General features: G+C 36.3%; 1 protein-coding gene across 2 annotated transcripts in view; it reads left to right on the top strand.

Annotated features, from left to right (window-relative positions):
- The window catches only part of PLXDC2 (plexin domain containing 2), a 393,562-nt gene extending 371,826 nt beyond the window's left edge, over positions 1-21,736 (top strand). For both annotated transcript variants that reach the window (XM_081040277.1, XM_081040276.1), the window contains one exon: positions 18,944-21,736. In XM_081040277.1, the coding sequence (XP_080896403.1) occupies positions 18,944-19,060 (117 nt within the window). In that variant the 3' untranslated portion in view covers positions 19,061-21,736. The remainder of the gene's footprint in view (positions 1-18,943) is intronic.
- Positions 21,737-26,699: the final 4,963 nt, after the last annotated feature.

Raw genomic sequence — 26,699 nt, 5'->3', positions numbered from 1 at the left:
GTGGTATACAACATCTCAGTGCAACATAAGGTTCTAGGATTATAGTAAAGGGTGATCTTCTCTTAATTGTTTATCATATTTTTTTGTTTTATATCTGAATTTATGTCACATATCCATTTTTTCTTAGTTTTTCAAATTTTCCTTGCTGTTGACCTTGAAATATCTGTGATTCAGTAGCTTGTAATAGTACTTGAATCTTGAATGTGTACAAGTTTAATATGGAGAAAATTTTATGTAAAGTGAGGCTAGGTAAAGAACATGGAATTTTAATGAAAAGAAATCTCAAAATTTATATCTTATAGTATGTGGTTGTCAAGTTATAAATGTATCATATGTTCCATGAAGAGCAGGAGGGCATGTCACCAAAAATGGTAGGGTGCGTTCTGTACCCAATACTTGTAAAGGAACATGGTCAACCTAAAATGTGCTCAGAGGAGAGTGATTAAGAATATTAAAGACTTCTGATTTTTGCGGGACATGGGTTAAGGAAAGGAGAAGTTTTAGCAGAAATCACTATAGAAGGAGAAGCATGATAGCTCCCCACCAGTATTTATGGGCTCACCCATGATTGAGGTATCTGACTTGTTCTGGATAGATCTGAGAGATGAACTTGAGGCTCTCTGGGTAGAGAAGCTATGAAGATACGAATATGGACTCAATAAAAAGGCTTTCTAATAATCAGAGGTACTCAGAGATGGAACTCAGAGGCCCCAGAGTGACAAGCTCTCCATCAGCAGAGGTCCTTAAGCATGCAAGAAGTCCCCTCATCAAGGACTTCACGGAGAATATTTAAGCATTATATGAGAGGATGAGCGAGAATGAATTTAAGGTTTCTTTATCCCTGTAAGTCTAGGATATTGTGCTGTTTCCCACACCCAAAATTTGTATATGTTTCAGAAAGATGCAAAAATTGCAAAATCAGCTAGAAGGTATGCTTGCAGTTTTTGAAGACACCGTATTTTTGAGTAACACAAAGTGAAAAAAAAATAACAGACACACCCATGCAACAAAGAAGACTATAGTTTTCCTATCCAGAGGATATAACTATGAGGTAATAACCTGAGGCAGGTGGGGGTCGGGGGACCTACCAACTCCTCACCTTTTAGAAGTTGATAGTATTGTGTAATGCCTAAGATTTCATGTCCATGTTTCTGGAAGGCAAGCAAAGCTCCAATTAGTCTTTAGTAAAAGGTATGCATAAAAACAAAGGAATTTATCTGGAAAGTACCTGCTGATTGGCCTTAAACAAATCTTTCCCAATGAGGGGTTACCAGAAACAGAAAAAAGTAGCATGGAGCCAGAGATACAGAGTGCTATTTCTTATTTCCTCCCATAGTTCTCCCCACAAATGAATTTGTTAAATTTTACAAAAAGAAGTTGATAGTTAAATATGTATGCTTTTTTTCAATAGGTAGGAGAAGCAAAGCATACTTGTCATTTTTCCATTTAGAAATAAATGCCTCTGTGTTTTTCTGTCTTCACCTTTTTCTTCCTTTCTCCTAAGATTTAAATGACTCTGCAGACTTTGAGTATAACAATTAAGCTCTGACCACTGAGAATCTCTTCTACTCTGTTTCTTTCTTTCACCCTCAGCCAAGCAGCCTCGGGGAATTTTTATATATTTGCATTCAAAAAATTTTTCTGAAATTAACTTGGCATTTCCCCCATTTCTATTTTATTTAACTATGTGATCATTAGTGTGTTTATATTATAATCACCACTGAGGACAGAGTGCTTTGTTCCTCTCACCCATTCTCTTAGCTAGAGCAAATGCAGATTTCGTTCATGTTGAAACTCCTGTGTGCCGATAAACAATTCAGGTGCTTCACATTGCAGACAGGTGCACATTTGTTTTCCTGACATAGAACAGAGTGTAGACCCCCAATCTTGATCAGAAGGAGAATTGCAACCAGTTGACTTTCCTCCAGCAATCTCCACGTAAGGAAATAAGTCATTATCTCTTATTGACCTCCATGTCATAAAGAGACATGAATATCTGCCTTGCCTTGCTGCATTTATTGGCCTAATATATACATATATATATATACACATATATATATATACACACATATATATACACATATATATGTATATATATTCATTCATTCGTATATTCATGAATATATATATATTCATTCATTCATTCATTCATCTCAGCACATAGGATAACAATTGCTATATTTTTTTCAATGAAAAGTGGGTATAATAAAGTATTCTCAGTAATATTTTCATTCATATCAACTTGGTAAAAGATTTTATAGTGATTAATGATATTATTTAACAGTAAATGCAAAAAGAATCCTTCAAATGTCAAAAGCTAATGTTAATGGAAGATTCTACATGGCTGGAAGTGTTGGTAGTGGCATACATTTTTTTTATCTTCCAAAATGTCCAGGGAAAAACAGAATATCAAAATCAAAAACCTATGGGCAGCATTTACAACAAAACTAGCTGATAACTTATGTCCAAAATATAGATATAAACCCTCAGGTTAACCAGCTAATATCAAACCACCGATATCCCCAAAACCTACATATTGTCAGCATCTGTGTGAGAGAAAGCAAAAGGATGCATCAAGGTATCCAGCAGGTCTGACAACAGGAGACCTGCTGAACCACAAAATAACCAATAGGCATTCATTGGAAAATATAACAGGCTAACGTGACAATAGCAGCAGAAAGTGCAAAGGGCATGTGCTGAGTCCAGTTACTGGTGAGTGCAAGGGACCTGTGTAAGAATTTTTGAAGGGACTTGTGTAAGAATTTTTGAGAATTGCCCAAGGAATTCTCAAAACTGACCTGCCAGGACCATATTCTATGATAGTGTCCACACTAGGAGAAAATTCTGGGAGTGGAATCAGTATTGAGTAGGATAGGGACTACAACGATGGGGAAAAAAAAAAAAAGAGGATTCATATACATGTTGGGGAGGGAAAGACATTCAGGATATACCAAAAAGCAAGCCATCATGTGTGTGTTTGTTTGTTTGTTTGTTTTATTATTAGTTTCAGGTGTACAAAACAATGTAATAGGTAGACATTTATACCCCTCACTTAGTGATAACCCCTCTCCCCCAATCTACTACCCCACTGCCATCATGTGTTTTTAATACAATTGAAGAACGACCGAAGGGGGAACTCTGAAACTACCAAATCTCCTTGAACTGATTGTTTTGCTAAAAGTTCAGAGCAACTAAAGTCACATAGAAATGAGCAAAAGACAATTTTGGAGGTGAAATCCCATGCAAAAACATTATAATTTAAAAAGAATAAAGATCAGGATAATATCCCTACAGAAGATAACAGAAAGACATGCTTTATAAAAATCTAAGGAAAACTAAAGGATTATTTCAAAACGAATTAAAAAGCATTAAGAAAATGTTGTAAAACATTAAAGATCAATCCAAATCAGCATTAGATAAACTAAAACTTATGGTGAGCATCCTTAAAAATTAGAAATAAAAGAAAAAATGTCATTTATAAATGAGGAAAAAAAATAGAATATCAGAAGAGCAAATAAACACAATTCTTAATGCTTTAGGAGAGATAGAAGGTTAAAAAATAGTTTTTTTAAAAAATTGAAAAGAACTGAAGGAGATAAAATGGATTTGAGAGATAATGACAAATATTTAAGATTTGCAAAGGATATCCAACATATGGATCTCCTCTAACAATAGGGATCCCTAAAGAAGAAAACCAAAGCAAAAGAAGAGAAAAATGAATACCACAAACTATAATTTTTTTAAGTTCCTGAAACTTAAAAAGAAGAATCTATATGTTGAAAGAAAACACTGTCTATCTAAGATTATTGACTGGTAACAAGCAACATTTAGGCTTATTCTAGTAAAATCACTGCATGATTTTTTAAAGGAAAGAAAAACTATTCTTTGTGTATTTAAGTAAATAGAATATTTGACTTATAAGGGAAACTAGATAATCATCAAGCTTTTCCATAACAATTTTTTGTGCCAAAGAAAATGGAGTTAACCAATATATTAAAGGAAAGAAAATGTAGGCCAAGGTTTAATATCCAGCACAACTAGCCTGTTAAGTATAAAGGGCATGGGAAACTACTATCAACATGCAGGAACTTTGGCAATATTGTTCTTATGAGCCCTTCCTGGGAAATATACTAGAGAAGAGCTTCAGGTAAACACGGATTGGTGGATGCAGTTCAGCTTCTGCTGCCATTCATACTTCTATACACCTTCCCCACAAGATACTCTTGTGCATTTGAAGGTGGCTATTGCTATTAACATACATCTCATAATTCAGCTTGCTTCATCTGGTAGCAAATATTTTGGAAGTGATTTGAAAATGTTTACAATATTTTTCTATATGTTACTTCATTTATATATTTTAAATGCAGTGGCTAACATACAACTAATATAATGTTATATGTCAATTATACCTCAATAAAAAATTTAAAAATAAATGCAATTGCTAATTTATACATGTACATTATTTTATGCAATAGTTATCCATTATTTATTACAAATTACGTATTATAATGTGCATAATTTATATATGCACATTCAAAGCTGCCATTGTATACACACAGTCCTTAGGGAATAGAGAGACCAAATAGGAAGAAGCTTGGTCCAGGCATGGAAGGATGTTGCCTGCCTATAAGAACAATTGTCTTGGACTGCTATGTGAGGCCAACTGAACTTCAATTTATTAAGCCATTGGAAAAATAAGAAAAGATGGATTATTAATAGAGACTGTAGTTACCATCTAGTGGATGTAAACACTAAAAAATTCATTAGAATAATGAAAACTCAGGGAAGATCACTGGACTGGGTGTTTTGTTTTGTTTTTTTTTCTTTTGGTAAACAATATAATTGCACCAGAATTTGTTTAGAAAGAGAGGTATGTAAAAAAAAGGACAAAATGAACTAACCTTTGAGGCTGTTGAGCAAAGCCAAATCAAAGGAAAACTGAGGTTAGAAATATATTTATAGTGGCAAATCCAAATGTAAAAGCAATGAAATTGTTGGGAAAGAAACTGTAATGACAGAAAGTTATACAAAAAAGATACTATTTATAAACAGTACTCTAGGTACTTCTGTACACGGAATACAGAAAAAGGAAGGCAAAAAGTAAATATTTTAAAGAACTAAACAATAATATTTTTGGATGTAATTTTTTATTTACCAACTTTAAAATCTATTTAGCAGAGTATATTAAGGGTAATTGGAAAATTTAGTATATGTCTATTTTTAAAATGAAATGATTCATGGTACTTCAGTGGGGCAAATAAGTAACAAGAGATTATGAGATTTAAAATGTTTTTCTGTTAACTCTGAGAGATTGAACTGACGGATTAGTTCTTTCAAGGAACTGACTTTAAAACAAAATCAGGAAGACTTTCCTCACTCTATTTTTTATTTTATTTCTTGGTGAACTTTAATAACAGTAGGGGAGCTTCAGGGGTTAGCATATCTATCTCATCCATCATTTTTATTGGCAAGGACAAGCACAATGCTTAGTAAATATTTGCTGAATAAGTAGTCTCATCTAAAATTGTCCAAGTGGAACTTTAATATACAGAATCATGAAATGATAGAAAGTTGAAGGTAGCAGGAAAAACCTAAGATGAAATGCAGTAGTTCACAATTTTCTGCATTGTATGTCTCACCTAAAGAAAAATAAAGCTCTATTTTCCTGAAAAAAATGTTTATGCTTGAGACTATAAATGACTCTTTAAATTACAACGCTGATGTTATACGGTTTGATGAATTCAGACAGTTTTAATGCAAATCTTATTGGAATATTGTAGTTGAATCATTCACGCAATATTAATGTCATTGATAAAAAATTGCCTATTTAAAAATTATTGGCATATACCCATTATTTGTTGAGGCTGACTGGAGGCTCGTGCTAAATAGAGAACCAGTGTTTATTCACTTTCTCATTTTATAGATGAGAACATGGTTGACAAGAGATGGGAAGTGATTTGCCTAACGCCTTAATGTTTGACAGTAACAGAACCAGGAACTAAAACACAGTAGAGAGGGTGCAGTGCAAAAAAGGCTGATTTCTATAAATTCTAGCTTTTAAGTTACTCACTTTGTGACTTTTGGTCAATTCCTCAACCCCTCTGTGTAATCCATCCAGGAACTGAAAGCAAATTTCCTGACTTCCAAGCAGCCATCATCTGCACTGTGTTAAAAAGCACTACTTTTAAACATAATCGTGTCAGCCAAAATTTGTATAAATACCAAGATTTATTGGAGATATTCATTTATTTCCCATCCCTACAATCTTTTGGCAAGTTATTCAAATGATAAAAGGAAGGGGAAAAGAACAAGCCATCTAATGCACAAACTGTGTTATCAACCTTTGGAAATAAAACCATCAACTGTGCAATAAAAGAGTCATTTTTAGAGTTTCTAATTGGTATATATCAGACATCTTGCTTTTTTTTTGCTTTTTGTTTTGCTTTGTTTTGTTTTTTTACACTTTTAAAATGTTGTAAACGTTGGAGTTATTTCCAGGACTATAACCTGGCTCACATATCGTTAGAATGGTTATCAGTGCTTCTTTATCATAAGATGAATACCTCGCACTCTTAACGAAGCTTTTGTAATAATTACATGAATCTTTGGAAAAGACAGTAATGAACATCACGGGAGGGCCCAAGGAATGATTAAACACTGCTACTAGTCAGTTATAACATTGTATGAACATATAACTGTCAACGCAACTGTAACACCTTTGAAGTGGGTCTTCTACAGCACATATCCCTTGATTTTTATTTTCCTGCCATGCTAATGCTATATCGTTCCCCTTCTCAGGATCATAATTATTATTTCTTTTTTTTTTAAATTTCGGTCTCCAAATGATTTTACAAGAGATGGTTATGTATCAGAAATTCCCAAATAAATAGATCAAGTTTCTCAAATTTATCAAAGGTACACCATGATGGGTATCCGTTCTTCAATGTAGTACCTTAAATAGGTAAGAAGTTTGCTGTCTGCCTTTTAAATTTTTTCTAAAACTTTTCATTTTATTTCTACATAGACAAATTAAACACACGTCATGAAATACCACTCTACGATGACAGGGTCTGCGTTTGCCTTGGTTTGATTGATGAGTCTTACCCTAAATCTTCACATGAATAGTGTCCACTCTTGGGTTTGATGGAGTAAATCATTTTATTGGGTTGTGTCCTAATCTTGTGATTAAATGTGGTTTCAAGTACACAACCCCTTTAGAGCAGAAAATAGCTGACTGTTGACCTGTTGACCATAGCTAAGGTCATGGCTAAGGAGAGCTTAACTTGTCTGCTTTTGTTTGCCCTCACTTAGAAGCACACTGATACTCAGATACAAGTAACTGTATGAGAACAGCATTGTGAGGAAGACAGCAGGTCTTCTTGTTGCACAGAGTAGCACTAACTCACATTCGACTTTTATGAGAACATTTACGGCCAGAGCAGCATTATTTTGTCTGTTAACCAAGCCACTGAGCAACAAGCCAGCAAACTGGCCTGTTTTCACATTCATTGCAAATCACTTTTCCTCAGAGTAAATTGCCTGTCTAATAGCAAATTATTATTCTATTTTAGTAGAAAACGACCATTTGTGGCAATGTGATTCAAAAAGTCAAGAAATACTGCCAAATGCAATATCAACATGATATTATGAACTTAGGCTAATGCTAGAGAAGACAGGATTTTTCTCAGCGTGTATCACGGGAAATCAGGCAAAGCGAAAGCTCCTATTTGTGCAATGCAATTTGTTAGGTATGTTTAATATCACAGAGGGGTATAACTAGGGTAAACATAATCCCAGTTTGCCTAGGCTGCTCCAGTTTATATCTGTTGTCTGATATGATTCTCAATAGTTCTCCCATTCACGCTCAAAAAACAAAACAAAAAAAAAGTCATCTGGTCACCCTATGTGTAATCATATTCCCCAGTTTATTATATATGTGGAGATATAGAACATAAAAACATTAAAGACCAAATAGCCACATATGAATTCAATAATAATAAAATGAACATCAAAGGTGTAATCCATGCTGAATAAAGGGTGCAGTCGAGCGCTATAAAATTCTTAGGAAAGACAGAGAGATTAATCAGGAGGAATTTCATGTAAAAGGTAATATTTGAACAGAGTCTCGAAAGAACACTCTGCTGTGCCTAAGCAAAGAGGAAGAGGAGATGACATTTCACATGGAAGAGAGGTATATTATGACTTTACAAAAGCATTAAGTCAAGAAGGGGCAAGATGAATCGACTTATTCAACTATATGTTAATATCTATGGACAAGTACTGGGAATGGCTTCAATGTACATGCAGGTTAGATGTGACAGGCTTTGAAGAACTTACTATGAAATCTGGGCTTTATTCTAGAGGCAGGGAGAATCAATTATGTAATAAAGAAATAGAAGTTGAAAATGATGATGGGAAGGGGCCCGAGAAAGCTAGAAGACTGAAAGAACAGTCACAGCCGAGATAGAAAGCTGTATCCCTGTTTGAGGTGATGACTGAGGGCTGAATTAGAAGCAAAGGAATGGGGCTAATTCAAGAGCCACATGAAGAAAGAAGGTAGAATTTAGCAATTTTCATTTGCATAAAGCTTTGTGTCTGAAAGTGCTTGCAATCAACTATCTTTGATTCTCACTATTTCCCAATGAAGTCCATAAATGTGGGCATTACGGTAAGGTAACTGAAGTTCCAATGTGGGCATTATATATGGTAACTGAGATTCCAAGAACTTGAGCAATTTCCAAAAAGTATAGCTAATTAGCAGTCAAGGTGAGGAGGGTATGCTGAGTCTTTGCCTTGAATATGTGAGGTGAAGAAGAAAGAAGCAAAAATTCCAAAATACGAAATCTGAGCAACTGGGAAATTCAAGTTTTTAGGGATGGATTTAGAACTGTCAGAAGACACAGTTTAGGAAGGAAAATGAAGAGATGGATTTTAAGCAGGTTTGGTGTAAGCTGATGGTCAGATCACAGTTGGGCCTCTCAAAAAAAGCAACTGGGTAAAAGGAATGATTAAGCTGAGAAAATTATGGAAATTACAATAGTAGAAGTTAAACCCCAAGAAAATAAAGAAGAATGCTATTGGAAGAGAGCGATTACAGCATGTGTGGCTAAACCTTAGGAAATGTTAACATTTGATGTTTATAAAATAGGAAAGGAAACAAGTTTAAGGGGAAAAAAATAAACAAGATGCAAGAGAATAGATCATTGTAGAAAGCCAGCAAAAAAGTCAAGAATGACGGGTAGGCAGCAGTGTGAAGTGCTCTAGAAAAGCCACAGAATAAGAGAAAAAAGGTACTAACTTGACAGTGAAATCATTTGTAACTTGCAATAATGCAGTTTCAAAAGAGGGAGCAGACACCACATTTAAGGGGGTGAAAAAATGATTTTGTAATGTGAAGGTAATGAATTCAGCCATATATTCAATACAGATGTAATCCTGGGGATACAAAGGAACATCAAATAAAGGGATATTAAATGCAGGCATCAGGTAAAGAAACAATAAAAGGTGTTTTAAGATACTTGGGAAGGAGGAAGAAATGAAGTAACTTCATAGCAAAGACAAAATTGAACAGGAAATGTTTTATTAACTATGCAACGGGTAAGAAAGGATGAGTAGATGTAATGGCATTAATGAAGAGAGGAGAAAGGATTAGCATCTTCTAAGTGGCTTAATCTTCTCTATAGTAAAAATCGGTGATGAAATGCAAGGTTGAGGGAGGGCAGCATGGACGTGGATGGAGTTTGAGTATATCAGGAGGATCTAATAAGAGAAGAGTAATCACTGATTCCCAATTGAAAGAGTGTGATTATTTGGGGCTGGGTTAAACTGAATGTGTGACTTCTTCCTGTAGTAGTTGGGACTGCTTTGGGTCTGGAATAGGAAAAAAAAAAAATATGATGACTTGTGATGAGGTTAGGAGAATTTATCCAGGACGGATTGTCAAATAGCTGTGGGAACAAGGAATAAATGGATTTTAAGTGGCCTGCAATGGCATTCAGGCTGGCAGGAAGTTAAATGACGTCTAGGTGAATTGTAAAAACAAATAAGAGGCAGTGCTCCATAATCTAAAGGATTTGGAGGCAGTGCACTGTCATGAGGCGGCTAGGCTTGGGAGGTGGCTGTTTTGAGAGGAGGTAGAACGAACAGTGTAGAAGAGGTGGTAGTGGATATTTTCAAAATGATCCAGGAGGAACCCAGAAGAAGAGATTGTCAAAGTCATTCAAGTTGCTGGAGGGGATAAAGGGTGGGGGGGTGGGGGCGGGAAGCACATAAAAGCAGCAGCCAAAGATCTAGAATGAATCCTGCAGGCAGCATCTAGGCTGCAGTGAGGGGAAGTTTCATTCTGCCCTTTGCCTTTTTTTTTCCCCCAGCAAAAAGTATCTTGATTCTCATATTAAGGTTTTTCGATGATGATGCACTAACAATACAAAATTATTTTGAACACTGCAGTAGTCCTTTGTTTCTCAAGACTTCCTGCAACACTACACTGAAGATACACTCTTTGGGTTCTGAGTAGCCCAGCTGCCCCACTTCCCCTCAGCACTGTTTGCTAGCCCTGTGTCGCCAGGGCCTGTGTCGCCAGGTCTTCCTGCCCTTTGTCTTTATAGTTTGGTCTGCCTGTGAAGTCATCTCTGATGACTTGAATGCCAATGAAGGTCTCTTTCCTCAAGACTCACAGCATTTATTGTCCAATGCTCTTAACAGATACCTGATATTATACTAAGTAATCCAATCTCTTGTCTGTGCATTTTTAGCTTGGATGATTGGTTAGCTCCTCTTTAAGCATGTGCATGCAAATAAACTTATTTTCTTTAAACATACTATAAACACCTTAAGTACTGTGTTTAATAGGTAGTTACATAAATAGAGATGTTATTGGCTGACCAAATGCAGTTATCCTCATATAAATGCACTAATGGTCACCATCACCAGTCATTCTCATTTTGGGCAACAAAGTGGCCAATAATGGGCTGATGTCATAAAAGGCAAATAGAGAGTCCAAAAGATAGTTTGGCACTCAAGAATCTGGATGTTATGCCTCTTGTGATGCAAAAACTGTAGAGTAAGACCTATGCAAATCAACGTAGACTTACTGTGAGTCTCCTTGTGCCTAACACTTTGCTACAGTGTTAACCAAGGACAGGGTTCTAGAAGTCAGTCTGCCCCAGGGGGGCAGGTAGTAAGGGAGTACATTGTTTGTAGGAAATGGTAAAATTATAATAAAACTGGGTAAATTAAGTTCAGCTTTTTATTACCACGATGTGCCAGAAATTTTAAATTGAGTTAGAAACGTTTGCTGAGCTAAAGTTCTAAAGAGTTAACTCACTTCCTGTTGAGTTTCAGTCCCATAATATAGATGTAAACTTCAACTTAGCACAATTTTATTCCTTAGCCTTTAGTAAACATCGTCTTCTGCATAGAGGTTAATTCAGAGAACTCCCGATTACACACTTGGCCCTGACAGGAGACTCAGCTGTATACTTTCATTTAGAGAATAAGTTCCTAAGAGTCTGGAATGTTCTGTATTTGTTTTAGGCTCAGTGGGGTCTCCAGCCTATGTGATACTACATACATCTGTGTTAAACAGAAGATTCAAAATATAGGATGGTAGCATTGTAGCTGTAAAGATGAAGAAACAGAACTTACTTGCTGTAATTCTATTATTGGGAGGGCAAAGCATTCTCTGATCCTTGTGCAGTTCCTCATTTGGCAATATTCCTTCGTCTTTGTTTCCTTTTTATTAAACTTAATTTATTCTGTTTCCCTTTTTGTATAGTAATATTTATTTTCTATTTTTATGTTTTTTACTGGCATGGTTAATATCTATGAAGTGCAAGACAGGAAGATTTTGACTGTCTGCATTTCTTTTCTGACTACTATTATTATTCATGTCTCTTCATGGTTATTACCAAAAATAATGTTGTCTTACAGAGCAGGCCGAGGATACAAAAAGGGTCTATTCCAGATGTCAAATATCTTTAATACACCACCACTGTGGCTATTTCCCAGTGGAACTGGATATGACACTTGACCTCAAAGACGTCTATATACACTATATATGTGCAACCACATAAACAACCACAGTGGGTGCTAAAATGTGACAAGGGATAGAAATAATACCACGACATGTCTGAGATAAAGCAGGAGCATGAAAAGTGACTTATAATCTATAGGTAGGAATCTGGAAAGCTTTCTAGGAAATAACATGAAAGGGGTAGTGTTTGTGTAAGTAGAGATGATGAAGTGATAGTCCAGGTGAGGGGAAAATCACAGGCAAAGGCTCAGAATGGGACACTCTGGAATATAGGTGTGGAACCAAGAGAAATATGGTTTGACAGTGGTTCTCAACCCTCACTATGCCTCTGACTGACCTGAAGTGTTTTTTAAAAATATACTGGCATGGGCCATAGCCAGATTCCAAATCAGTTGGCTGAGGTGGTCCTTGACTTGAGTACTTTTTTGGGTTTTTTTTCACTCTACCCCAGGCGATGTTATTTTTAATCAGGTCTGAGAACTGCCATAAAAGAAAGGGCTGTCAAAGAAAATAATGAACATTAAGACTTTGAAATGTATGATTAAAAGATATTTCCTCGTATATTATACAGTTTATTGAACTTAGCATCCAATGGAGAACCACTTAATTTTTGATTTAAGAATACTTTAGCTTCCAGAAAAATCACATGAATAATGCGGTGGTGTTGTTAGTCTCAGTTTACAGCTGTTCTCTACATGCTTTGGGGCAATTTTCATCTTGGACATGTACCAACTCTGCTTATATTAAGTAATTCCTCAGGATGATACATAGGGCAGTTCTAGAATGAAGGCAGCAAACCAATGGCAAGTAGTGATTATAAGTTGGAGAAGACACAGATGTAGGACAATAAGACAACTTCCACATGAGGAAGAACAACCAACATGTGATGAGGAGAAAATGTGTAAAAGAAGAACAATCGATATCTGATGAGGAGAAAATGTGTGAAAGAACATGCAAACTTTCTTCACCCATGAGTTATCCCTTGGAATTGTTAGCCACGCCAAAAGACAGACAAATCAATTGAGTTATTCTCTGTAAAGAAAAAGTGACCTACAAGTCATGAAGCAAAGAGGCACAGCCACACACAGGAGTAGTTTATTTTAATTAGACTGACGTTTAACTGGCCTTTTAACTGATTGAAGTTTGTGTTACCCTGTTTATAAGATTGCCAACTAAAATACAGGACACTCAGATAAGTTTCAATTTCAAATAAAAAATGAGTAATTTTTCTTTTTTTCTTTTTTTGGTATAAGTATGTCCCATGAAGTATAGTTTTTTTATAAAATTACTCATTGCTAACCTGAAATTTAAATTTAACAGGTATTCTGTATTTTGCTAAACCTGGCAACCCAGACATATAACTTAAGACTGAAATAATAGTCAACACAAAATAAGACTAGAGAATAATTTGTATTTAGAAGTATAAAAAAGGAAAACATTTTCTTCCCATGAACAAATTCTACCCAAGCTAAATGCTGAAAACTTAGCCCAACTATACAAGATGCTTCCAGTTCCCATACAGGTCTGTGGGAGACACAGGGAAAGTCAAAAGTTCAATACTTCTCCTTCCCATCACTTTTAAAGAATGTTCCTGAGTGAAAAGACCTTAGAGAATCATTACCCCTGCTATTCAGAGTGTGGTGTGTGGACCAGCAGAGTGGCATCAGCCAGGGACCTTGTTTGAAATGCGGAGTCCCAGGCCCCCACCTCCAGACCTGCTGAGTCAGCATCTGCATTTTAACAGGATCCCTTGTGATTTGTGTGCATCTCAAGCTTGAAAAATGCTGACTTAGTTCTACAGTGTGGGGACAGAACCCCAGAAAGCAGTTTCCAGGCTCTCGGCCTCACATAGAAAGGTGCTGGCTCTGGTAGTAAACGGCCATCAACTGTGATTAGATGGCCATCAGCTGCGGCTAGTTGGCCATCAGCTGTAACCCGTAAGCCATTGGCCACTAATATAACTGCTCTACGCTAGCAGAAAATTGGGGCTACCAAGAAGATGGTGGCTGGCAAGTTCGGACTGCTGTTAGGACGGCTGGTTGCAGATTATGTAGATCCTGCTTCCTGTGTCTCCAGACCAGCTGCCAGCGAGAATATATTGGTTTGACTCCCCTGTCTATGGCTCCGTGGGTGTTCCTTTTTGGCCTCACCATATCCTGTGTTCTTATGTGGGGAGCGGGAGCTGAGACCCCGCCAGACGCCCTAAATGATATATAGTTTTCCCAAAACATATTCTGAGAAGATTTGGGATCTACAGTCTCTCTGAGGTGGGGGGTGGAGGGGGATGCACCTCAGGGAGGGTGCGTAAGCTGGACTCCCTCCCTCCATCACAATGAAGGGAGACTTACTGTGTGCCATCCTATCTGGGCTACAAGGTAAGGTTTCATTGGAACAGAGGGTCTGTGACTTAAACATTTTTTTCGATTGTAAAAGGAAAGAAGTTTAAAAGATAGCAATCCAGTCCATTTCATTTTCCCAATTGGGAAACTGAGTAACAAAGAAAATGTGGGACTTTGCCTAAAAGTCCTGTGCTGGGAATTGACGTGACGGTGATGCTGTTTAAGTCTCCAGATCCCAGCCTTTTTACACTTCCCCACTTTTCAGTGAAGAAAGTAGCACAAAACACCAGAAATTTCCAACCAACTGTTTCTCATGTGCCATCGTGCACCACAGGTGTCCTCCAGCTGGGCCTTAAATTTCAAAATTGGTCCCTTTTCTTTCACACTCATGCCTAGTAACTTCATCTCAAGAACTCGTCTCACCCAACAGGAAGCACTGTCCGCTTTGCTGTCTAAGCTTGAAGAGAGGTCTTCAGCTGCAGTTTTGTGTACACTGCTAAGGATACCCTGCAGGTTTGTTTATGGATATTTCTGCTAATTATCTTGCCGCAGGCCTTTGGACAGATCTGGACAACTATTCAATGAATAGCACTGAGGAGTAATTAGGGAGAATACCTGATTGCACAGCCCACCCCAGAGCGAAAATATCAGTGCAAACACTGACTTCTGAATGTGGTTAGCCACGTAAATAATTCTCCGAAATAAAACTAGCGATCACTCACGCATTGCGTCCAATAATGTTTTAAGGCATTACTTCCTGAGTCTCTGTAATGAATTACACTAGAGTCTGGTTTGGATTTTTCAATTTTCAGCATACATCCTGCTCTGTTAGCAAATGACCCTGTGGCCCCTATCAGTTTCTGCAACAATTTGAATTTAGCCATTCTACAAAGAAGACAGATTCAGATGTGTCTAAGCCTCGAGAAAGACCAAATGTCAGGTTGTGACCCATCACACTTCGCAGCAGAACCAGACATGATGACCAGGTTTCTTGACCCCTTTGTTCACTGGCCAGATGCCTCATATTATAGCACCAACATTAAAGATTTTTCTGTGAGAACCAAACATTGTGTCGTTCATGCACAGTCATAGAGCTGCCCTCATTATTTTCATTTATAAGGAAAGCATTGCAGATTGACATAGAAAATCAATTTCAGTTGGGACTAATTTATATAGATTTCCCTTAACTTTAGGAATCTGAAAAGTTAGTGGAGAGAGTCAGGAGGGACCGTAAAGAACCACCATAGAGGAGTTTTTAAATCATTATTTTTTCCACAATGTTAAAGTCAATTATCTCAGGCAATTAGGTATAAGAATCCTATGAGTTTAGAGGACAAATCCTTAGATAACATTTTACTAATGAGGAAACAAAGGCCCAGAGAAATCGAGTGATTTAAGATCATGTAATTGATTTGTGATATGTGTAAATATTCTAGGAAGAAAGCAGAATTTTTGTAGTTATTAACACTTCGGCATTTTTAGGGCTAAGACGAAGAGATCAAGGAATTGTGAAAGAATGTAAAGTCACACGGAATGTTTAAAAACCCAGTTGCATGTTTCTTAGAGTTCCTTATAAATTTTAAGATATTATTATTGAAAAATGTCTTTCTTTTAATCTAGTTAAAAACAACAGAAGTATATTTTTTTATTTTTGCACAAATAAAAAATAATTTTGTAGTAGATTATACCTGTTCATCTTTAGAATATTTATTTGAAACCTCTATTAAATCTTTCCTACCTATATGTTCTTCACCTTTCCAAACTACATTGAAAATCCCTTTGTCCTGAAATGGTTTTTATCTCCCATGTGAACCAGAACCCATGTTCCATACTTTTCTTTGGCCATATGCCCTTTAGCACTATACAAGACATTTCAGGTGTTTTGTAAATATTTGTGCATTCTCTTAGATCCAATAATTCCACTTATGAGAGTTCATAAAAGGAACTAATTAGAGATGTGCCCATTAGGTGAGCAGCAAAAATATCTATTGTAACATTATTTATATTGTCAAAAATTGGGGGGGGGACTCAAAATCAAGTAGACAATATAAATCATGATTTAGTTGTAAGTACTATACTCTATTGACATTTAAAATAATTTTATAAAAAGGTAGTTCATGAATTTTTTTGGTGTGTACTTAAGTGGGAAAAAAAGGAGCTAATAAAACAGTATGTGCAATGGTTTAATGTTCTTAGAAATGCATATAAGCTATGTATCCTGATAGTGAAACCAAATTATGTGTGACTGGTGGGATCTCTAGTGATTTTAAATGTTGTTGGGGAACTTCTGTTTTTTCCTACAATGAGTAGTAAAAAACTCAAGAGAAATTTTCTTTAAGGCTCTGTAATTAACTCAGAAAATAGGTTAGTATTGTATTAACAGGGGGAAGCTTCACCATCCAACATTTTTATACTTTATTTTGAGAAACATGTGATGAGCTCACAGAATACATGATAAGCATTATCCTGCAATCTTTTCACCTAAGACAGAATTCTCAGAATTCTCAGCTTATTATTCTCAGATAACCATTTACCACTGAACGTAAGATTCTTAGTGGGATGGCATCTACAGTTCACCCAGAACCTCTCCTGTGGATTTATTGGAATTATGACAAGACTACAATGCCATTGGCTTAGGTGCAGGGTTGCAAAGGGATCGAGAGAAAAAATGAATTCTCAGAATTCTAAGCTTTCTGACTTATTAGCAGAATACTGAAGTTGTTGATAATGTTATATTTTTAAGACTGAAGTAAAAATAGAACCATGTTCACAAATTTTGGGGGAGTTATACACAAACCACTGAATTTTAAGAACTAATTTCTATGGTGGGGAGAATTGACTTTGGAAGTAGATAGATCTCATTTTAAATCTTGACTCTGCCAATTGCTAGCTTTATAGGTTTGTGCAAAATGTAAATGATTGAGTTGTGCATATCAAGTGAGATCATATATGTAAATCACCTAGTGCAAAGAATGAAATACAGTTAGGAGATTAACAAAATATAACTTTCACAAGAATCAAACATCAGCATTCTCATGACCTATACTCCTTTTTAATTAAGAGTCACCTATAGCATGTGGTTGTAAATTATTGCTAGATCACTATACTTGACAAGGGATATACTTGTCAGATGGGCCTTGGAAAGGCGGGGATTCAGAGCAAAGATTTAGTGGTGCTGCTTACTCTGAAGATAGGGCAGCTGTGGCTTCAGAAGCCCAGTGGTGAAGTCACTGAAACCAGAGTAGGGGTTGTAAATAGTGACAGTGAGCACAGAGGCATTGTCCCACAAGCAGCAGTAACCATGAGTTACAGGGTTCCTCTCCCTAGAGATGTTTCATGTATTTCCATTGATGATGACTTTTAGTCCCAGCAAAAACACATTATTTTGCTATCTAGCCCTCTCTTGGTTTTAACTTGTTCTTTTGGAAAAGAAGGATAGTTCAGTTCCCCTCACTTCATGGCAATTAATCAGCTAATACACAGAACACGTTCTGACCAAATAATGTTACATAGATAGCATATAATAGTATTAGTGGGCAGAATGTCATTACCTTGATTAGTATTTTTCCAGAAAATAGAGTTAATACTCTTTCCTACCTGATGCAAAAACTCTTCTGCAGCTATTAATCGTGGACTTTGGAATATAACTGGCAAATCTAGAAAGCTGCCAAATGCAAGGATATCTACACTGATAAGTAACATTTTTCACATTAAAATTCTTTAGATAGGAATAAACTTCCTTCAATATTTACTGTCTTATTTTCTCCAAAATCACAGGCACTCTAATAAATGGAGTAATAGTCTCTAGTGTCATTGTGGCCGTGAAATGCATTTTAGCATTTCAGAGGCTGGGGAGAAATGAGCTCCTTTTGTCAATACAAATATCCTGTAATTTAGGAATGGAGTCTAATGCTCAGTTATTTAGTTTATAGACTCAAGATGGTCCATACCCTCTGCTGTTCGATTCAATTTTAAGGGCATGACATCTTGTTAATTTTCAAGTAGAAAAAGTCCTATGTGGATTCTCAGCTTAATAAATAATTTCTTAAGATATTAAGTAATGTTTCTTTTCATTTATTTGCTAGGAAGTCTACCACCTAATTTGAAGTACACCTCGAAGTACCATGCAAAATTTGATGGCCTTATGTTTTTGAGTGAATTAATAAATAAAATGAAGTGATATCATTATTGACTTCCAGAGAAGAGAAAGGGTCCATGGCTACATATTAAGAAGACTTGTTTTTTTATTACCATTCCTTTTGGGCAGTTATAGATTCTTTTAGACACCAATAATCAGAAGGCATAAAGCTTGCCTTAGAGAATCACCCCAGTACTCTGGGGACAGGTGTGGCAAATGGACTGTCATCTGAGAGGTGCCGATAGCACCATAATGGAAACACAGGCACAAGGCTTTGTGGGTATATACTTCTGACTGTGGTGGTTATAAGAGATAATGTCATATGTTACTCAGTTGAATTCAGAAGTTAATCCAAAATATTTGGCCAATCTATTTTTCTTATGATGTGCTCATCATCCTGGTGTTCATTATTTTTTTAATTTTCTCTTCTAGAGACGCCCAAGCAGATGGCCTGCGATGAAGTTTCGAAGAGGGTCTGGCCATCCTGCCTATGCCGAAGTTGAACCAGTGGGAGAGAAGGAAGGTTTTATTGTATCAGAGCAATGCTAAGATTTCTAGGACAGAACAGCACCAGTGCTGGCTTACAGGTGTTAAGACTAAAATTTGCCTATACCTTTAAGACACACACACACACACACACACACACACACACACTACACATACACACACTCCCACACGCTGCGCACACACACACACACACCCTAAGCTGCTATAGCTGGAAGGAGACAAGATTTCTGGACAAGCCCAGCCCAGGAAGGGTAAAAGACAAACTCAAACTTACACAAGATAACCATTTACCACTGAACGTAAGATTCTTAGTGGGATGGCATCTACAGTTCACCCAGAACCTCTCCTGTGGACTTATTGGAATTACGACAAGACTACAATGCCATTGGCTTAGGTGCAGGGTTGCAAAGGGATCGAGAGAAAAAATGATAATAACAAAGCTTTAGTTTACGAGGAATCTACACCTCTGGTTCAAATATTCTTCTCTGATGTCTCAAAGATAACTGTGTTCCAAAGCCGGAACCCTTTCACTCAAAAGAGCAATGATGACTGTTTCAAGATTGCTGAGAAAAGTAGCTCATGCAGGATCAAAAACAAACACAAAATAAGAGATTTTCTATCTTTTCACCAGATTATGTGGACAAAGAGTTTTGTTTTTCTGGTATAGAACCACCTGTCCCAACAAGTTCTTTATAGGCCGAATCTTTTATCTACATAGGAGGTTGAAAACTATGCCTCCCTCTTCCTTGTTAACAAATGCCCTTTCTATGAACTGTGATGGAATTTCCAAACTTTTAGCTAAGGATTAGGAAAGAGGGAGTGGCAAATGAAGCTTTCGGGTCCCCCCCCTCCTCAGAATAAAACTTCTGATTTGTTTTATGAAGTATTGCCTCCGTTTCCCAACTGTGAAGCCCTATGAAGCCACAGTTGCTCTTGGCTGAAGGAAGCAAAAGGATGGAGAGTTCCTTAATCTTTTTTGAAGCAAAACTATTAAGGGATTCTAAACATGTGGGTTGTTTGTTTTGTTTTGTTTTGTTTTGTTTTTTACTTTTTGCCATTTCAGTACGAAAGGCCCATTTCATTGTCGATTCCGGCCTAAGAAGCCATGCAAGTCAGCGTATCCCTGACAATAAAGAGAATGAAAGAACCCTGCTGAATCATACAGTAATTTTCTTTTAAAGTACATAGTAGTTACATAAATATATATATAAATATATTTTTGTTTATTAACTAACACAAGGCAGGCTCTTGTGACTCTAAGAGTGCATTTTGTCAAACAAAACATGCAAGGTGCATTATTGCATACTTCCATAGAGTTGTAAAATAATCCTTAATATTAGAATATTTTTATGTCACTTAGCAAAAGGGGTTCAATGAGTTGCAGTGCCCATCGTTTCCTGCCTATTTGAGCCACTCTTTCATTCATATCAATCCCTTCCCTCCCTGGCTAAATGAAGCTGATGCCAAAAGCTCCTTAGATGGAGCTGTCATTTGCCCTGTAATCACAATCCAGATTTGGAAATTTCCCCCTGAACCAAGAAAGAAAAGGCATCTCTTTGAGGCAGAAAGTGGTTAATATATATGTACGTATACTGAGCTCCTAAAGTTTAAAATTCAGGTACTGTGTATACAATTGCATCAACATCTCGACCCATGAAATGTACATCCTGTGCCAAGAAGCTGTTGGTTCTTGTAGGGTACAGTGTCTACCATTTGCAGATTCGGGTATCAAGAAGCAGAGATGTCTTAAACAGCACTTTACTAACAGCTTAGCATCTGTACAATGTTTGCATTGGAAGACCTCAGTCCACTGACACAGTATCATAGTTATCTCACAAATGTCTGATGGAGACTAGTGACATTTTCCATCACATGCATTTTGCTTTACATTTTGTAAGTACCTGATGAGGGTGGTCATTTTTTCCTAAACTACTTAGTTAATAATTGCAAAAAAAAAAAAAAATTGACAAGCAAGATGATTGAAGGATGTGATGACAATCTCTCTGCTGTGCTTTGTTCAGTTTATATAAAATATCCCAACTTGTTTCTTGTGGAGTAGGTTTGATCAAATAGCGATAACCAACTGACTTGCCAATGTAACTGGTGCAACTGGTATTCTACAGAGACATAAGGGGCACATAGACGATTCCTTTTAGGATAAGATGATGCTTCTTTCACTAGCTTTTGTGGTAGGTGTGGCTTCTAATAGCAGAGGGTTGACAGTTATATAAATCCTGCATATATATCCAAATCCCTACACAGTTCTCTGAAGTAGTAATATTATCTTTATACCCTCCGATCTTTCATTTTTTATTCAAAAGAATTGGTAATTTTGTAGAAATTGTTCAGTGAACTAAAGCATGAAGTAATAGGGACAACTTATCAGAAATAAAAAGGCTACTGAAGTATGGGGAGACTTCCTAAAAGAACTAAGAGTTAAAGGTGGTTAGACATTTCTGTTATATATGACTCTTTTAGTGGTAAGGGGAAAGGCTGGCTGAATCCTTTTTTCATGAAACTTTCATTTTATTTTATTTGTCTGTTTTGTTCTTAGTGCTCATTTACTGCAAAGGAAAAGAAAACATATACAATTTCTGGAAATTCAGAATAAACGCCGAAGCTTTGAACTTTACATATATTTTGTATTAGAAAGGGCACATCTGTACGCTACTTAATATACTATGAACATAGTAGAGAGAGATTAACAAAAACCATTTTAAAAATTAAGAGCAGCAAAGGAACACATACAAACTCCTGGAGAAATCAGGTTAATGGTGCTATAGAGGAAGGTAATTATTTCATCTTAATTGTTTGTAAAAATAATATTCAATGATTAGATAAAAGTGTTAAAAGACAAAAAACAAATATCTTAAGCCAACCAAATAGCAGCAACCATAATGTTGGTTTGTTTATGAAGGGTTTGGAGTTAGATATGATAAACAAATAGAAAATTAAAGATAAATAATAACGTACAGTTTACCCCTAGTTATTATTTTAGTTTGAGATCCCTAGGGCATTTGCCAGTCGGTCACAAGTAGCTTCTAAAGCTGTGCTGTCCAATATTTTATCCACTAGCTAAATGTGGCTATTTAAATTAATTAACCTTAAATAAAAATCCAGTCACACTAGCCACACTCAAGTATTTAATAATGACATGTGGTTCGTGGCTACCATTTTGGACAACATAGAACATTCCCATTGTCACAGGAAATTCTATTCCACAGTGTTGTAGAGGTCTTTCTTTCTAATTTCCTCTCCTGAAAGAAAAAGGAGAAGGAGGAAAAACAGAAGATTTCATAGTTCTTGGCCATAACTAAGCATTTTGGTCTCAGACATGATGGAGTAGTGAAAAACATACCATCTGACCCAGTTTTGAGTCTTCACTATGTTATTTTGGGAAAAATCACTTTAACCTCCATGAGTCTCAATTCAGGAAAATAAATTTTTCTTATCCTGTCTTCCTTGGAAGCTTATTATTATGCAGATTGACTAAATGTACAGATGTACAGACTTGTAAAACCTTACGTCAATGTAACCCGAATAAAGCACAGCTGTTGTCCCGGTAGCAACACACATTTGCTTTCAGAGAACAGTCCACCAAGCCACAAAGCAGTCAAAGACAATCAGATCAATACATTTCTTGAGAAAATGCCAAAGGAGAATACATTCAAAACACCCAGCAAAATTGCGTAAATTCTTTTTTTCCCATCTTTAATATTTTCTCTTAACATTTCCTCCGCACAACATCTCTCCTCTCCCACACCAGAGTCCCCTAAGAGCATCCTTCCACTGGATCCATTCTTTATTATGTATTCACTTATTCTCTGTATTTTCTTCTGATTTCCCAGTTTATTCTTCACAGCAAAGGGAGGCCCAGGAGCTGATCAGCAGGCTTCTCTTCAGAAGGAAATACCTCAAACACAAATAACTTCAAATATTTATTTTATCCCTAGAACACAAACGTAAGGGGCTATCACAATTAAAATATAAATATGTGGAACTTAACTTTCAATGTAAAAATTTGCAAATGCAGAGTACATAAAAAGAATATTAATTAAACTTAATTTAAATTATGCTAATATGCAGATAGTATATAATCTCAGATTAGTATAATTTAACTTTTTGTCAAAAAATTCTTATGCTATTTCCTCATTCTGAAGGAGTATAAATTTGGCGATGCCCCTAGGATATATTGCCCATTTGAGAAAAAGTGTTGCTAGTAGCCATGCCTTGGTTCTAGACACTTCCATTCCACGATAAGCAACGAATATTTCAATAAGACTAACTGAAAAATGACATTTCACAGGAGGAAGAAACTATAACCACAAGATCCTCAGGCATTTTTTCAGATGTTTTAGTACAATGTGCTTTACTAATTCCAAAAGATTACTCTCGTTTTTTCTTATCCACCCAATGGAATCACAGGAGGTCATCTAATTTAACCTCTTCATGTCACAGATCAGAAAATTGAGGTCCAGAGAGATAAAGTAATTTTCCCAGTGTCAAAACAGGGTCTTGAACTTGAAATTCCTCTTGGGTTATTTTTGTTCTAAATCTTCTTGCCTATACCCCTTTGTCAGCGTTTAAGCAGCTCAGAAGGCGTAGTCCACCTAAAAGCTAGTTTTCTTTACTGTGTTGACTATCAGTTCTATCCTATAATATGGAACAGTGGACCAATCTTCCTCTGTGATGTTGCTGTCTTAAGAATGGTGCCATTTTTATAACAACCCGTGATTTCAAGTTCTAGCTATTACAGGATCTTTATTTGGTTTGTCACATTCTTTTCTTCCAACCCTACCTGTGGTCATCTAAGTGAGCAATATTACTTCTCTTTTGCCAATTTACAATTTTTCTGCTTTTGTTTCATTCCTTCCAGTGTACCTGACAAATGAATAATCTTCATAAGCAGGTTTTCTTACCATATGTATAACCACAGTTTTTATTTGCTTATTAAGCTATCTGTACTTTTTTGCCCTAAGAAGGCTTTCAAAGTAAAGATCATGAGGTGTGTGACATTACCTATTATGTATATACTCGTATTATGTTGTGTTTGTAAAGCACTTTACATTTCGCAGAGCACTTTGATTCATCCCTTTATTTGTTCATTCAATCACTCAGTCAACTTAAATATTTATTGAGCACCTACAGGAACCAAATTCCTGTGTTACATCTGTGGCATATAGTGATAAATACAAACAGTGAAAGATCAGCGATGTCCACCGATAACTGTAATATGGTGACATCCTCAAACACAACTAGGCAACTAGGCAGGATTACTCTAGTCAATTTCCAATTCTAATTTTCTGTTCTACCTAACAGAGAGAACTGTCAAGTATTTGTCTAAAGAATGTTTCTGAAATATGATGCATCATGGCACATCTGTGCTGTTTGCTCTATTTCACATGATCTGTGTTTTCATCGATGAGAAGAAAAGTTACTCATCCAAAGTTGTCCCAGACCAAGGAGGTCTTTCCAGGCCACTTGAATTCTTTCTGACCAGATGTAATAGTTCACTTTCTTGCACCAGTATTTCTGTTGTGCCTTTTTGAATTATCAGCATCATAGTTTTAAGGTATTCTGGAAGCACCAGTGTATCAAAGAAGCATTTGCACTTTAGGTGTGCGTGGTTGTTTGTCATTTATTAGACTGTCTCAGGTTTCCTCAACCTCGGCGCTATTGACATTTTGGGACCCATTATTCTTTGTTGGGGGGTGGGGAGGAGTGGTCCCATGCCTTGGAGGGCCTTTGGCAGCTTCCAGGGTTTCTATTGACTATATGCCAGGAGCTCTGTCTCACACAAACACCCCAGTTGTGACAACTAAAGACATCTCCAGACATTGCCAAATGTCCCCTGAGGTGGGATTGGGAAATCTACTGGATTAGCTATGTAGTGAGCAAAATATTGCAGGAGAAAACAAGGAACATTTCTCTTACCCTTGCACTTCATTTTCCTCATAGGTAGGTTTTTGTTTACAATAAGACTTGGAATCCTAAACTCTTTGCATTAGAAGGGACTATTAAAGTCACTAATTCAATCACAACCCAACGTCATTCATATCTATTTCTCCATCTCTCGGTTTTAACAAATTTATTGAGAGAAGATTAGTTATCGCTGGAAATTTGGGAATTGACTTTTTCGTAGCCAGAGTAAGGCTGTTTGGCAATTATGTTTGCTGCTGTACGTAATAGCTGCTGCAGTGATTTTTGCTTCACTTTGGGTATTTGGTGTCATACAACTTCAGTATCTCAGAGACGTTGAGTTTTCGTTTAGTCACTTCATGCATCTACAAATGTTGCTCCTTTGCCTTTGCCTTCCAAATATGCAGAGAAGATGAAGTTTGTTGCTTCTAATTTTAAGTATATCTGGCTGAACTTTCTATTTCTGATACTGATTTTTTTTTATTGTCCCTCTGTGGGGGGAAAAAAACAACAACAACAACAACAAAAAAAAAAAAAAACAATTGACTGTCCCAAGTATTATAATTAAAAATTGGAAATCTCAGAGTTGGAATGTTTAAATCTATCACGCCAAAGTTCTTACTGATTTGATGTGCCTTATGTCAGTTTTACTGTAGGGTCAGTGATTTCCTATGGATAACTCTGAATCCCATTCATTTGTACTTGTGTCTGTTCTGCACCAATTAAAAAACTTGATGAAGTTATTCACAGAAATAACAGAAATATTTCAGAAATACTAGCACATTAGGTTTCTCTGTATTCCTTTGCTAAAAGACCAGGTGAGACTTTGAAAGCATTCATAATTATTGACTACAAGTTACTAGTATGGATACACAATTGAAAGACTTGATTATGAAGTCTGAGGGCATAGAATATTGACACGCACACCCAGAGTGAACTCTCATAAGACAATCATGGAAATCAGAAAACCATCACCTAGGAGACCCTCAAGTGTGTATATTATTTTCTACTCTACTACAGTCATGTCAGACAATATGGTGTTGCTGAATGTTTTGATTAAGTTGATCTCCAGTTCAACTTAAATTATAATACAATTACCTAATTATTGCCTCACATAGCTTTTAAACCATCCAGTGCCCACTGCTCTCACAATGATAATTGCAAAGAAGTAAGATGATAATTATGAGAGCAAAATTACATAATTTCTTGAATCAGTTCTGCATAAAAGTTTATGGGATACGCCATCATTGGCTTCTCAATGTTAGTTCTTGTTATTTCCAGATCACTGTCACACTGAACAATTGATTCTGTTACTTTAAATCCAGAAGAAAAGGCTGGAAAAAAATTAATGCAAATCATATCCTGGTACTCATCTTTTTCTAATTTCTAAGATTTATTAATATTTGAGAATTACTAAAAAAATTCTCAAAAAAAAATTCTCTCCTAATGAAATACAGTAAACATTTTTGACGTGACAGTGATGTGTTGATTTTTAAAAATAGTCCCTCTTTTTCCTAGCATTACAAATAAAATATATAGTTTCACATGTACTCACTCATCATGCAGCTATAAACCTTTTGTGCCTATGGAATGCATAGTAAAGGTAATTTTACAAGTTTACTATGAGGGGAGAGATACATACATGGGAGTGAGTGGATAGGGACAATTCACAGAAAAAATAAAGATCAAAATATGCTATTAAGCAGTCTTTAACTTCTTCAGAGCAATGAGCAAATAAATATTCAGTGAGCATCAGCTCAAA

This window comes from Rhinolophus hipposideros (assembly GCF_964194185.1).
Source record: "Rhinolophus hipposideros genome assembly, chromosome: 1".
NCBI classification, from domain to species: domain Eukaryota; kingdom Metazoa; phylum Chordata; class Mammalia; order Chiroptera; family Rhinolophidae; genus Rhinolophus; species Rhinolophus hipposideros.
The sequence above is the reverse complement of the archived record's forward strand: the minus strand, read 5'-3'. Positions and strand labels throughout refer to the sequence as shown.